General features: G+C 38.6%; 1 protein-coding gene across 1 annotated transcript in view; it reads left to right on the plus strand.

Annotated features, from left to right (window-relative positions):
• The first annotated feature begins 330 nt into the window (after nucleotides 1-330).
• wdr1 (WD repeat domain 1) overlaps nucleotides 331-15,147 on the plus strand; it is a 46,274-nt gene continuing 31,457 nt past the window's right edge. The window contains exons 1-5 of the mRNA XM_072253030.1: nucleotides 331-563; nucleotides 3,346-3,467; nucleotides 3,555-3,645; nucleotides 6,236-6,383; nucleotides 10,832-11,012. Coding sequence (XP_072109131.1) covers nucleotides 548-563; nucleotides 3,346-3,467; nucleotides 3,555-3,645; nucleotides 6,236-6,383; nucleotides 10,832-11,012 — 558 coding nt within the window. The 5' untranslated portion in view covers nucleotides 331-547. The remainder of the gene's footprint in view (nucleotides 564-3,345; nucleotides 3,468-3,554; nucleotides 3,646-6,235; nucleotides 6,384-10,831; nucleotides 11,013-15,147) is intronic.

Consider the following 15,147-nt stretch of genomic DNA (forward strand, 5'->3'; position numbering starts at 1 on the left):
TCAGATGAAAACACCTTCTCAGAATTTACTACACTCAGCCGAGTCCCCACTGTTTAACGTCACTTGTAGGGGGGCTTGGAAAAGGTCTTCCACACGCCGGGCACGGGTGCAATGCCAAAGCTCCTCATTCCAGTGCACACCTTGGACCAGTGCGAGACGCCACGACCCGGGGCAGATGGTGATGTGGTCGGTCTCGGCCGGTAAGCGCAGCACAGGAAGCACGTACACCTGACCGCGGTGCGTGCTGACGTCAGCACTCGGACGATGGAGGAGGCGGAGGTTGGTGGTGAGGCTGCGGCGCCTCACAGCCAAGGCGAATCGAGCAGCTTTGACTATATATGGTCAAAGCGGCGAGGGAGCCGCCGAGCGCTTGTTTCCGGGTTTGGCGTGCGCTCGCTCCCCAGTCTACAAACTTGCGGGGAGGGAAGGCCGGCCGGCGGCGTGGAGTGGAGTGGTCGTTGCAGAGTAAAGGAGTGCGTTAGCGGCAGCTTGCGCTACTCTTTCCTTTCGCTGTGTTCCGGGCCGGCGAGCGGCTGATCTTGTGACGATGCCTTACGAGCTGAGTGAGTGTTTCCCGGGGGGGGAAGAGCAGGAGTACCGACTGAGGGAGGGAGCGAGCGGGCGGGCGGGCGGGCTCTGCTGCCCGTGACTCCAGAGCGGACAGTGTCCCTAGACCCCGTTAACTCCGGGCAGAGTGTGGGCAGCGTTGCCCTGACCCGGCCGTGCCAGTCTAGGGCCTGGCATTCGAGATGTGCAAAAAAAAAGGCCTCGCCCTTCCCTTTCGTGATTTGGTTCCCTTTCTTCTTCCTTTACCCCTCCCATTAAGCTGGTTCAAACTTGACAGTTACATTCTTGTCATTGCGTTGCCATGCCGCCAATTCCGCAGTAATAGTATTAAAAGGTATATTTTATCTAAAGGAGATTGGCCGGCAGATTTGGAGATCGATGTAATGGAATTAGGGAGTTAACAAGTGTCCTTTCCGTCATCTGTGTTTAACTCCAGAAGGACATGCCTTACGAAAATAGTTATATGTTTTAACGATTCATTCAATTAATTTGAGAGCTTTAAAACGCTCCAAGCGTTTTTTTTAACTTCGACATTGCAGAAGCATAGGAGTTACTTTGTTACTGTTTATGCTCATAATGTTACACATTGTGCCATTTTTCTGCTCTGCTTTGCTTCTTTGGCATACTTATCATAAGTGTATTGGATTTTATATTCAAGTGTATCACAATTACATGACACGATCTCAGCAATTAACTCTCTAATGATCCAAGATCAGTTCCCGCAGATTAAAACAGGACTGGGACCACAAGTTGTTTTAAACTGAGTTGTCTTTCTGTTCACTGGGGAGTTACTTTGTATCCCAATGTAGGTCCTTCTCTGGATTACTCTTAACAGCATTCTGCATGTATCTGTTAGTAGAATATGTTTACTACCTTAATTACCACACCAAATATAAAAATATATGAAATTAAAGGGAAATTATCATTTAAGGGTCTAATTAATAAAATTTTTGCAACGAATTTTCATAAATAATGGTATTCTTTTGTGAAAATTAGCACTTCCCTGTTTTCAGGAAATTACTACATATCTTAGCTCTATCTAAACAGAGACTCAGCAGAAATGCCCCAGCTTCAATATGTTATTTATTTTGTCATTATCCATAGATCAATAAGTAAAACGTGGCTTCTATAAAATAGGGTCTGACTAAACATTTTAACTCTAGTTATTCTCCAATTAATGACTTCATAGGGTAACTGCTGCAAATATAGGGGATGTTAAACAGCTGTCTTAAGTAGGGGTGTAGTCACTGTGCAGGATTAGTACATTATTGGAATGACAACTGTGGGAAGACGGAAATATAACATGATACCATGCCTTTTGAACTTGTCAACTAATTCTTTCCATTAAAGCTGCAATAATGCTGAGTTGGTTACCAAGCTTGCTTTGTGTATTTTGACAAGATCAAAGGTTTGTTTGCAATGACATTGTTTGGATGAAATGTATGTTCATCCATAATAAGCCTTGCTTGATCAAGGATTTATGTATTCTGTGATTCACTTAAATCTTGGGGGGGGGGTGCTACAGAATCTGCATTTATTTAATGACTGCAACTTTGTCATCACAGTAAGCTTAATAGCCAGTGGTCTGCTTTTGAATTGTGTTCACTGGTATAACAAATGAAAGCTTGCAAACTTAAGCATTGCAGATTCTTACAATTCACGCTGAAGAAAACAAGCAGCTATTTTTGGTTGTTAAAGGAGAGAATTTTTGAATAGTGCCTGAGATGAAGGGTGGGAAGATGATGCTTAAGTTAATACAGTATACTTGTTATTGTACAAGTGGTTGCATAAGCTCTGTGCTTTCTAAGATTGACCCTGAGCTCCCAGAGCTTTATGCTGAGCCAGAAGGTTTAAAAAATAAGTTAAGGGAAATGACCTTAAAATCGGAGCCTTTGTAATTCTATACTTTGAATTCAAATAAATAATGAATGAAGGAATCCATTTGTATAGCAGCAAGTATTGGTGTTCGAGTTATTTTTAGTGAGCCAAAAGCACTTTGTAGTATTGGCTACTTGTATTTATTTAGAGATGCAGCATGACCTAATGAGCTGCATCTCCCAGCAACCCACCTATTTAACCCCAGCCTAATCACAGGGCAATTTACAGTGAGCAATTGACCAACTAACTGGGATATCTTTGGAATGTGGAGGGAACTTGTAGTGCCTGGAGGGGACCCATGCATTCACAGGGAGGATCTGCAAACTCTTTACAGGCAGCGCTGGATTTGAACTTCAAGCTGTAATGCCCCACGCTGTAGTAGCATCGCGTTAACCGTCCCACTACCATGGCATCCAAATGAGGAATGTTGCCAAGGCCATCAGACAAGTGCTTCCTCACAATGAATTTTTAAAGAAAGTGTCTTATTTTTCTCATTGTATTGGAAGAAATTTGCCCGTGGCTGCCCTTATTTTTCCAATATGGTTACTTTCTGAAGTTGTTCGTAGAGTATTTGATATTTTGAACAAGCTGAATTTGAATACCAGATAGCTGAAAGAAATATGAAACATTATAGAATTTCAGAAAAGTGAGTGATTGCATTGGGTAGGGCATTCATATATCTTGGTAGCTGTAAAATTACTCAAAGTGACTGGTTTTCACCCTGACTTTGTAAGCACTCTTCATTTGATGAAGACCTTGATATCAAAGTAAAAATACTGTGGTTTGCAAACATGTTTGCCTGATTTATAGTTAATTTTCAGGACACATTCCTTATCTTCTAAAATGCTGATTTGAAAACTATACATTCTCCCTTTTAATCTCTTCCTTGATTTTCAACAGGTAAAGTGTTTGCATGTCTCCCTCAAGTGGAAAGAGGTGTTTCAAAAGTTATTGGAGGTGATCCGAAAGGAATCAACTTTCTTTACACCAACAACAAAAGTGTCATCATAAGGAACATCGAGGTAACAATACTTTATTTCACACATTTTGATTTGTTTACATATTTAAGAGGGATTGGAATATTTGTTAAAGACCATTTCTGTTTTCAGAATCCAGGAATTGCGGATATATATACTGAACATGCTCGTCAAGTTCAAGTTGCCCAGTATTCACCCAGTGGATATTACATTGCTTCAGGAGGTATGTCAAATAGACTTCAGTCTCCTGTGATTACCTTGCCCAACATGATTTTTCTTATTTTTGTATTTCTGGTGTTTGCTATCTTAAATACTGACTAGAATTTTTATAATGTGCTTTAAAGAAAAAAAACCATAGTACAGAAACATCATTAAACTACTTTTTGACCATTCTCTTCCTTGATGAGCATTAATTTGACCAGTTTGGAATATTTTTATGCCCTAGTGAAGGCCTCTATGTAGCAACACTGGAACTAGTTGGGGAGGTGGGAGAGTTAAACTTATCTATAAACACATGAAACTGCTCTTAATTGAGATATATTACAGAAATATTCTTGCTTAAGCTTGCATCTTAAATGAAAGTAGGTGACCCTTTCAATAAATGGGGCCATACTGGATATGTGAATAATATTAATGGGGCAATACAAACTATTTCTTTCCCATTAGCTAAGTGACTTGTGGTGTGCACACATCTAAAGCCATCCATGTTAAAATGTGTAGGCACTAAAATCCAGAGTGCATAGTTGTATACTTTATAGTTGATTAGTGATTCACTATGTACTTCGTACTTTAGTGCAATCTGGATTGTTGTTCACAGACAGCAGAACAGTTTGAATGTCTGATATAATTGTATCATTTTGTTGATAATGAATAACTTGCTTAACTATGTTTCCATGGGTCATGTAGCAAAATGTTGCATATTTCATTGAACTTTGGATTCAGGCCATAGCTGGTAGAGAAGTTGTACTGTACTAATCTGTTTCCTTTGCAAAGATTTTGGCAGCAGCATCTTGGGGGGGGGGGGGGGGGGACCTGAAAATCAAGTACTAATTTGGTACTCCAACTATGCCTTCTGCATCAAATTATAAATTGCTCCCTTTGCTCCAAGTTGGTTCCTACTGCTTTCCACTTACTATTTACATGTTTTTGAAAGACTTGGGTTTCTTTTGATGAAACAACCTTCTCTGTGCCTATCTTTATTTTTAGCCTTTTAGCCCACTGTGACCAACCTGGTTTTCTTTTATTCGTTTTAGTTCTATCATTTTTTCCAGGATGATTTTGTTCCCTTTGTGAAAATGCACTTGATTTGTCTGAAGTATCTCTTTAAATGTTGCTGTTTTACAATTTGTACAATGAAATTTGACTCCTCTATTCTGTCTAGGTTACTTCTCATCCCATTAAGTTCTACTTTACTAATCTGATTTTCCAGTTAAGTTAGATTTCAGATGTTTTCTCTGCTGCTTTACATTGTTAATCTAAACTTTTGTTTGATTTGTAGTTCCCACTTGGCTCAACTATTTCTCCTAAAGCACATTCACCCCTGTCGTCTTTATTAGGTTGACACCATATTGCAGAGATGTAAAATTCTGGAAGTGCACCTTTTCACACCATTCTGTAATTTCACTCAAATTTCTCATCTGGCTCTCCTATTTGATGGCCTACTTAACTTCCTGTACTTGTCACATGCACAAAATGCTGGAGGAACTCAACAAGTCCTGATGAAGGCTCTCAGTCCAAAACATCGACTCTATTCCTTTTTATAGATGCTGCCTGACGTGCTGAATTCCTTCAACATTTTGGATGTTACTTTGGATTTCCAGCATCTGTAGAATCTCTTGTGTTCCTGTACTTGTATCCTGTCTTCTCCAAGCAAAATATCTTTTTTTACGATAAACCCTTACTACATAAACTAGCTTCACTGAATATACACTTAAATACTAGCTTATAGAAATGGAACTGAAGGTTCTTGGAATTAAGTTTCCTAAGTGGATTCGTAAGCACAAGAAAGCATTGTATCATATTAAGTTCTCATAAAGCTATGCTTGATAGATCTCTATATTACACGATGTTTTTAGTTTGCTAAGAATCTTCTGAATAAATGAGAATGGCTATCTTCATGTCCAATTATTCTATGATTGAAAATGAATTTGAAATGTTGATCATGGGGCAGTTGGGTGGAAGAAAGGCCTGGCAATCTGCTTCCATATCTTGTCATGAATACCCTATGGTCCATGACATCACGAGGAGTCAGACACAGAAAATGCTGGAGGAATTCAGCACAATAATTCTTTCAACAATGCCCCCCCCCCACCCCTGCTGCTGAAGATTTTGGCATATGTTACAACATCTGTGGCCATGACAGTCTGTTGCTCCATTCTGTGTGGGGAAAACTCTTAATGCTATATAGAATTTTACTAATCTAATTTACTATTTTCTTTGAACATGCTCTGAATTAAATTTAAGATTGATATACATTTTACTGTTCAATTCCCTCAACTATCATGCTACATATTATAACTGCCATTCTAGTGCTCTTTTACATGCTAAAAAACAAAGGTTCATTTGGAGCTTAGCTTTTGAATGCCTGGAACCAAGATAATGACACTTTTCCATACTTTACAATCATTACTGATCAAGAAACAATATTCAAAGTGTGACAGCTAGAATCCTGACCTTATCATGGTCTGATGCAAGTTAAATGCTTTAGTATAGGTTTTATGACTGAGTATTGTTTTGGTTGAAAAATATTGAATAAGGGTCAATCCAATACTCATTTCTCTGCCTAAATTAAGGATTTTTTAAAATTGTGACAGATATTTCTGGAAAAGTTCGAGTTTGGGATACTACCCAGAAGGAACATTTGCTCAAAATCGAATACCAACCATTTGCCGGCCCAGTCAAAGATATATGTTGGTCTGCAGATAATCAAAAGGTTGCAATTGCTGGAGAAGGCAAGGAAATGTAAGTTTTCAATGGAGATGCTAAGACTGCCTTATTCCCCATTTATAAAGAGAAGAACAATCAGAATTGTTGACTGTACAATTTTCTGTTGCATTTTAGTGCCAGCATTGAATATAAAGAAGCATGTGTGTTATTTGTGTATGATTACCTATAGTAGTCAAAGAGCACTACAGAACAGAAACAAGCCTTTTGGCCCATCTAGTCCATGCCAAACTATTCTGCCTAGTCCCATCAACAGCACTGGACCATACCCCTCCATACCCATCCCATTCATGTACTTTCCAATTTGTCTTAAATGATGTGATCGAGCATGCATCCACCACTTCTGACAACTCATTCCACACTCGCACCACCCTCCGAGTGAAGGTGTCACTCAAATTCCCCTTAAGTATTTCACCTTTAACCTATGATCTTTAGCTCTAGTCTCTCCCACCTTCAGTGGGAAAAGCCTGCCTACATTCATCTTACCTATGTGGCACATAATTTTGTATGGAGTCTCCTCAACTTCTCCCATGCTTCAGGGAGAAAAATTCTAACATGTTTAACTTTGGGTCCTCAAGTCCATGTATATAAAAAAAATTGTAGGAATTTGTATTTTGCAAACTGACAATAGGATTTTATGCATGTTTTGATTATTAAGAGATGAAGTCTATCACTGACTAACATGAGGTTTTTGTGTTAAGAATTTGCTATCTTCAATTTCCAAAGAGGTTACAAAGCCTAGAAAAGGCCAGATATGTTCCCATGTGCAACTTGTGCTTGACTTATACAGTAGCTATAGGGAGCAAAATACTATGGAAGCTGTCCAAATGCAGGCAGAATGTTAAATATATATTCGGCAGGCTAGGCAACCACTCTGGAGTCAAATTACCAAGATTCTGGCATCTGGATTCCAGAGGTTACAGGTTAAGGGTGAAAGGTGCAAAATTTAAGGGAAATCTGAGGGGGGACATTCTCTCAGAGCATGGTGTGAGTCTGCAACAAGCTGTTAGTGGAAGAGGTTTGGTTACAACATTGCAGAGAAGTTTGGATATGTACATGGATGAGAGGGCTATGGAGGGCTGTGTTCTAGTGCTCTATAACTCATTATAATACCAGTTCATATTGTAACTTCAGTTTAATCTTCCTCAGAATTAGAGCTAATTCCTATAAGTGCCAACATGGAATTGAATTGTGTATTTTACCTCCTCTAAATCTGTCCAATCAAACATGCTTCTCAGAATTATTAAATTCAATACCTTGCTATTCTACAAAAGAATCATTCTGTAAATTTGCCATCTGTGACTTTATTACACAAAGTCCAGTTTTCTAAAAAGAACTGGATGAAAGTGCATCCCTGAGCTTCTGTGGCATAGGATCTAGTACCATTCACCTAGTTGATGTAGAAGTATGTAAAGAATACTTGTTTTTAAGATTACCTTCCATTGGGTAGGCCTACTTGCTTGTTATATAGAAAAAATAAATAATTGTTATATATAGTCAAGTCAGAATGATTGTTTCATAAAATTAATGTATAACAAGGATATAGTGAAACATTTTAGAAGTTGCTTAGATTTTATAAATGCAAAATAGTCAAACTTATCACTTGTTGATCAATGAAAGCTGGCATGAATATGTTGAAGTAACAATTTTGAGGACTGGCATATACTGAAAAGCATACTGTATTTGCTAAGGAGCTGCAAGATGGCTTGTGAGGAGTCTTGGCATCAAGGCAAAGAGATCTGGAATAAGAGGATGAAAAAATTGGTTAGATTAAAAGTAATTGAGCAATAATGAAAGGTCTAGAGAGAAATATATGGTGGTATTCAATAATGGTCAGTAAGACTGTTTTACTGATTAACAAGCTATTTATTATGTAAAGCTACAGTGCAGAATAGGCCCTTCTGGTGCTTCGAACCAATCTGGCATAACCTAATCTCGGGACAATTTACAATGACCAATTAACCTACTAACCAGTACGTCTCTGAACTGTGGGAGGAAACTGAAGCACACAGAAGAAACCCATGGGGAGGATGTACAAATTCTTTACAGAGGACGCTGGAACTGAACTTTGAACTCACTGACAGCCTGAGCTGCAATAGCTTCATGCTTACTGCTGTGCTATCGTGACTTGCGTGTATGACTTGCATCATTTCCAGATTTGCCAGTGGCAAAAATTGGCATGTGCAAATCTGGTACAAGAGTTGAAATACTCACTGAACCATAGACAGACTAATGCAATGATGGCTATTTTGCTGAGAAATGTAAATTGCTGCATTTTGGGAGAAAGATTGAGAAAGGATTGGAGATGGAGGATTGTCTGGTATGAAGCACTAAGAAAGAAGTAAAACAATTTGGAAAGGTAACTTAGACATTTTCCAAAATGATACTTTGGGGGGGGGGCGAAGAGAAGGGACTTGGATGAAAATGGAATAAGGAAATGAGGTTTAAATTAAAATAGATCAGGTTGCATGGGGATCTGATGGAGGTATAAATCGTGAAAGTTGTACAGATTGTAGATGGAGAAAAGCTTCCCAGAGGCTTCAAGGAGTAGCAGTCATGGAATGATGACAAAAAACTGGAAATAGATTTTACACACAGTGGGTGGTTGGAGTATACAGTTACTAATGGAGCAATAGTGAAGGCTGTCTTGGTTGTTAAATTCAGAGAGCCGGATCAGAAACTGAAGGGAAAGCAATTTATTGGGTTCAGTGGGATAAGCTGAACCGCTTTTGCATGAACTGGCAGAAACTTAATGGTTATAGTTATTCAGCCATTTGATTGATATGAAATTGGCCACTAAAGTACCTTAAGATAAGTTTAATTGTCTGAATGATGAACAATTGATTCTGTTGGAGATTCCTAATGACCTTCTGACAAATTGATTTTTAAATCTGTGACTCTTGGGGAAAATTAAAGTGAAAAGTTTATGAAACACTTGTTTGTGTCCAACATGAAATTGATGCAGAAATTGAAGATTACATTATCTGGGTACATGTTCATGTTATCTGCCTAAATGCTGCAGAGTGTAAATTTTAGTGTGAAAGCATTTCCTTGAGTTAATTGGTCCTAGGACGTGGTTGTCCTATATCTGTTAAGGTATAAAGTGTTTTTGTTTTTCTGAATTTTGTTGCATCTTTGTCAAACAGCATGATTATGGTGTCATCGCAATAAGGTTGAAGTGGGAAGAATGTGGTAACTTTCAATGACAAAGTATTTCGAAGTTTTTTTTGGAGATGGGAAACAAAATAATGAATAAAAGGAACTGGGTCATGCTGAAGACTGAATATTAGCAACATTTGGGGGGCGAAATCTATAGAGATGGGTATGAACGATGCAATGGAAGGTATTTCAGAATATGAGTGGGAGACTGCTAGAGGTTATCTCTTGGAAGGAATAATTCAGGAATCCAGAGTCAAGTCAGGATTGATATAAAATTCTTGCTAACAGCAGTTGTAGAGCCAAAGACCTTTTGTTTAAAATCAAACTGTATTTCAGTAGGAAGCAACTTAATGATAATATCAATATAGCTGTATCAAGGAAAAGGTAAATATTCTATCTGAAGGTGCAAAGCATAGTGATAAATGTGTCTGATTTACCATTCCCTCCTCAGGCTATGATGTAATGTAACCAAAACTAGAAATTACATAATCTAAAGTGCTTGACATTTGGAGAAAGATGGAGAAAATGGAAGAGTTTGATTTCCCCCTTTTTGCTTGTAAAGGGAAGGATCTTGTCCCAAAAATAAAGGCATGTAATTGGTTTATGTGGTGCTAATGAATGAAAATAAGCAGGAATCCCTTGGTGACAGGAAGAAATTATAATTTGGAGCAAAGGGGCCCAAAGAGTATTTGGCAAAAATGGGACAGTAATGATATAATAAGAATTAAGAGCTTAAAGGAGCTAATATTAGTACAGGAGAAGTATTGGGACTAAAGCCCTGAATTTTGAAATTTGGCTATTGTAATGGCTATATTGCATTTTAATTTGCTCGAATTTGTTAATGGCCTTTATCATTTGCAAGACAGTAAAGAGAGGAAACTGGGAACTGTAGGCCATAGAGAATAGGATCTGAAGCTTGGTTGAGACACTTCAGGATGTGAAAGCTCGTTTGAGTAAACTGCTAGGAGAAATTTTAAGGTAAAGCCAGGGTTTTTAGTGAAAACTGATCATATTGCCACAGTTCTTGCCAGTCCAGGGCTTGATAATCATAGTAGCTTGACGTCATGGTGCTCTAGATGGAAATGCCAACAGTAAACCATTAAAAGCTGACACTGCAAAAATAATGCTGCTAAGGAATAGTTTGTATGTAATGAGGGTTATGAGGTTTTATAATATCTTTTCTGATTGTTTGGAAAGATAGGACTGCTAGTCTAGGGCAATCGTGTGGAGAGTTGTGTGTTGTGTTTATATGGAATAAGAGATGTAATTATTTGTCTCATTCAAATTGATCATTGTGAATATTACAGGAATGCAGCAGTCATACAATACGATACAGGAACTTCAGTTGGGACTGTGACAGGACATAGCAAAGTCGTAAACAGCATATCTCTTAAACCAAGTCGCCCATTCCGCGTTGTGACTGGTAGTGATGATTATTCCTGTGTGTTCTATGAAGCCTATCCTGTGAAGTTCAAGTTTTCAATCAATGTAAGTAACCTATGCCAAATATCTCATTTGTAAGATGTGTTGCCAATAGGCCAATTACACGGAGATCATAATTTGTTGCATTTCAATTAGTCTTTGCCAGCAAAGAAACTTATCCAACATGATTACTTTTTAACTCTTTGTTGGTAAGGTAATATAGCAGCAATTACAGGCCAAATCAATTTAATCCTGTCAGTTACTTAAAACTGGTCCCTGGTTATTGAACTCTGCTAACAGAGATGCTGTATCAAAGTCATCAGCATTTTATATAAGCCTATTAATTGTACCCTTGCTCCTCAGTCTTACTTTGTAGCTAGAATTCACCGCTAAGCAGTATTCATTTGAATTTTCTCTGTGCTCTATGGTGCTATCAAATTCTACCTCTAATATGGTGTCCAAATTTCAGTACTCTTGGCTGAGGCCTGACTACCATTTTGTGCCACTTTACTTCTACCATAACTACATTTTTGATCTTGCCAAAGAATGTGTTCAATAGGCATTGCATTTCTAGTGGCTGTGATCATCTTGGTTGTAGGACCCGGAACCTGATTAAGAACTCTACCCTTTGCTGGGAGAGGAACTGTAGACTCTGTCAGTGGGAGAAGTGGGGCTGCAGGCTTGGAAAAATGGGGCCAGAGCCATTTGGGTAGGGCAGATAGAAGAATCAAACTAATGTAGGCTAAGGGTTATGGAAATGACCCAGAATTACAGTAATTACTGTGAAGTAATTCAGCAATGCTAACAATTATGCCCATCTACACAAATCTCACTAGACTTTATTTATTCCAGTTTATTCACTGCTCATTCAAGTACCTGTCAAGGTTCATTTTAAATTTCGTTACTGTTCCTGTCACAATCGCCTTCTCTGGCAACTCCTTCCAGATGCCAGTTAATCTTTGTCTAAAGCGTCTACTCCATGTATGACTTTAAACCTCCTCTTCATCTTGAACCTATGCCCTTTTGTTCTATTCACCCCAATCATGGTAAATGAACATTAATTTCCCCATGTATGCCTCTCTCAATTTTATATTTCTATCATGTCACATCTTGGTCTCCTTCACTCCAAGGGAAACAGACTTGGGTTAAGGTCAGGACTTTTGACTGCGTCATTCAAAAACATTTAATTTACTTAATTTAAAGCCACTCCATGGTGCTCTGGCAGTCAACGTTGTGCCATTGCCATGCTGAAAGATGAACTTCCTACCCACTTTAAGCTTTCTGTTGGAGGCTAGCAGGTATTTATGCACGATCTCACCGTATTTAGCATAAATTCTCAACACATTTCTAGTCCCTGCTGCCGAATGGCTTCCTCACAGCAAGATGTTACCTCCACTATACAGTAGGAATAGTGTGCACAGTATTAGATTTACGTCACAAGTACCATTTGGTGATGAGGCCATAAAGTTCCATTTTAGTCTCATCTGACCATAAGACCTTCCATAACTTTACAGTATCTTTTAAGTAACATTTTGCAAAGTCTTTACAGGCAATGATGTGCCTTTTTTTAGCCAGGACTTCTTCCCTGCCATTCTTCCATAAATACCTTTTTTGTCCAAGGCCTTCTGCAGCTCACTTGGTGACTGTTGGCGTCACAGTAGCCTGTCTTACAAGTGCCATTCTTCTCCCATGACTAAGTTTAGAGGGGTGTCCTAACCTAAGCATTGTGGTTTCATACTTTTTCCACTTTTTCACAGTGGGCTGCTCTAAGCTGTGAGATATGTTCAGTGCCTTTGAGATGGTTTTGTAGCCTTCCCCAGATTTGTGCTTCTCTATTATCATTTCCCTAAATTATCCTGAATACTCTTGACTTCATTTTGGTTTGGTCTGTTGGAAATCAACCATGCTGTTGGACCTTGCAGAAAGAGAGAGAATGTTTATTCTTATGAAATTATTGAAAACTAGTGATCTTCTAATTTTCTACCTCAACAAATTGGGTGAGTCGGTAAGGTGATATGTATACTGCACCTGAAGATAGTGTAGTGGTTACAAAGGGGATGAATTAATTTTCAGCCTCACAATTTTGTTTTTAAATTTTCAGTAAATTGTTGACTGGTTTTGGAATTTTTCTTTTAATTTAACATAATGCACATGATCGTTTTGTAGATTTGCTCAAAAAATTCTACTTCGATATATTTTTAAATTGGAAAGTGAGACAGTAAAATCTGAAAATAATTGTGAGAGCTAAATATTTTATCAAGGCACTGTATAATAGTTACTGTTTAACCACATCAGTTCCTGAGGTATTGCTGAGGTAAAGTTTAGGAGTGTTTGACACTGAGTGCTATTTGCTCAACACCAGCTCTTCACAGAATAGCAGCATGCAACATTAGAGAATGTTTGTGGGCAATTCTGCCAAAGTAGGCTAATTAGACTGCTGCTTCAGAAGCAGCTATAGATGCTTCCCATTTATTTTCAAGAGCATGCTATGTACTTTAAGTTGGAAGAAAGGGCACTTAAAAAGTTCAAAGTAAATTTATTATCAAGCTGCATATGTCACCATATATAATCCTAAGGTTTATTTTCTTGTAGGCATACTCAATAAATCGCTAGAATAATGACCATAACAGAATAAATGAAAAACTGCCCAATTTGGACATTCAACCAGAGTGCAGAAAGCAATAAACTGCAAATAAAATAATAATAATAATAATAAATTAAGCAATAAATAACAAGAAACCTGAGATGAAGGGTCCTTAAGTGAGTTCATAGATTGTGGGAACAGTTTAGTGATAGAGCAAGTGAAGTTGTGAAATTATCCCCTCTGGTACAGGAACCTGAATACTGAGGGGCAATAACTGTTCCTGAACCTGGTGCTGTGAGTCCTGAGACTCCAATACCACCTTCCTGATGGCAGCAGTGAGACAAAAGCATGACCTGTGTAGTGGAAGTCCCTGATGATGGATGCTGCTTTCCTCCAACAGTACTCCATGTTGATGTGCCAATGGTGGTGAGGGTTTTACCCATGATTGACTGTGCTGTATCCACTGCAACCTACGGGATTTTTTTGTTCAAGGACATTGGTGTTTCCATACCAGATTGCAATGCAGCCAGTCAATATCGTCTCCACTATACATTAATAGTGTACCTTCGTCCATCTGGCATTCAAATGTCAAAAGATATTTCCAACAGCAGTAGCTGTAAGCCAGGCAATAACACCTGCATAATCTCATGGATTTAGGCTTGCTTAGTTTATAGCTCAGAAGTAAGTAACACCCTTGTCCAAGAGAATTTAAGATGAAGCTGCTTTTTGCAATGATTTTAAAATTCTAGGTGTTTTGCATGCTGGCTGTCAACTGAACGTGGGGCGGGGGGGGGGGTCCACAATTTCTGAATCAACGACCCTGTTTAAGAAAGGCTCTAAAAATAAACCAAGAAATTATTGGCCAGGCAACCTGACGAGTGGGAAAGTTATTGGAAGGTTTTCCAAGGGAGAGGATATATAAGTATTTTGATAGACAGGAGGCTGATTAGGGATAACATGGCTTTGTCCGTGGCTGTTAGTGTCTAACCAATCCTATAGAGTTTTTCAAGGAAGTTACCAGGAAAGTTGATAGAGGCAAAGCAGTGGATGTTGTCTATATGAGCTTTAACAAGGCATTTGGCAAGGTCCCACATGGAAGTTGATCAGAACTAACACAGTGAACAGGAAGGCCCTGAAGAGTGTGGTAGAATGAAGGCATCTGGGATACAAGTCCATAATTCATTGAAAGTGGTGGCACAGGTAGGTAGGGTTGTAAAGAAAGCTTTTTGCACATTGGCCTTCATAAATCAAAGAACTGAGTACAGTAGGAGAGTTATTATATTGAAGTTGTATAAGACATTGGTGAGGCTTAGTGGAGTATTGTGTGCAGTTTTAGTCACCTAACTACAAGAAAGATATAAATAAGGTTGAAGGAATACGGAGAAAATTTATAAGGATGTTGCCGGGTTTGGAGGACTTCCGTTATAGGAAAGGGTTGAACAGATAAAGACCTTGGAACATAAAAGATTGGGGAGAGATTGGATAGTTACACATAATTATGAGGGATATACATAGGTTAAATGCAAGCAGGCTTTTTCCACTGAGTTTCAGTGGGACATCAACAAGATGACAGGTTAAGGGTGAAAGGTGAGAAATTTATGGGAAATGTGAAGGGAA

Source organism: Mobula birostris, chromosome 3, assembly GCF_030028105.1.
Source record: "Mobula birostris isolate sMobBir1 chromosome 3, sMobBir1.hap1, whole genome shotgun sequence".
NCBI lineage: Eukaryota > Metazoa > Chordata > Chondrichthyes > Myliobatiformes > Myliobatidae > Mobula > Mobula birostris.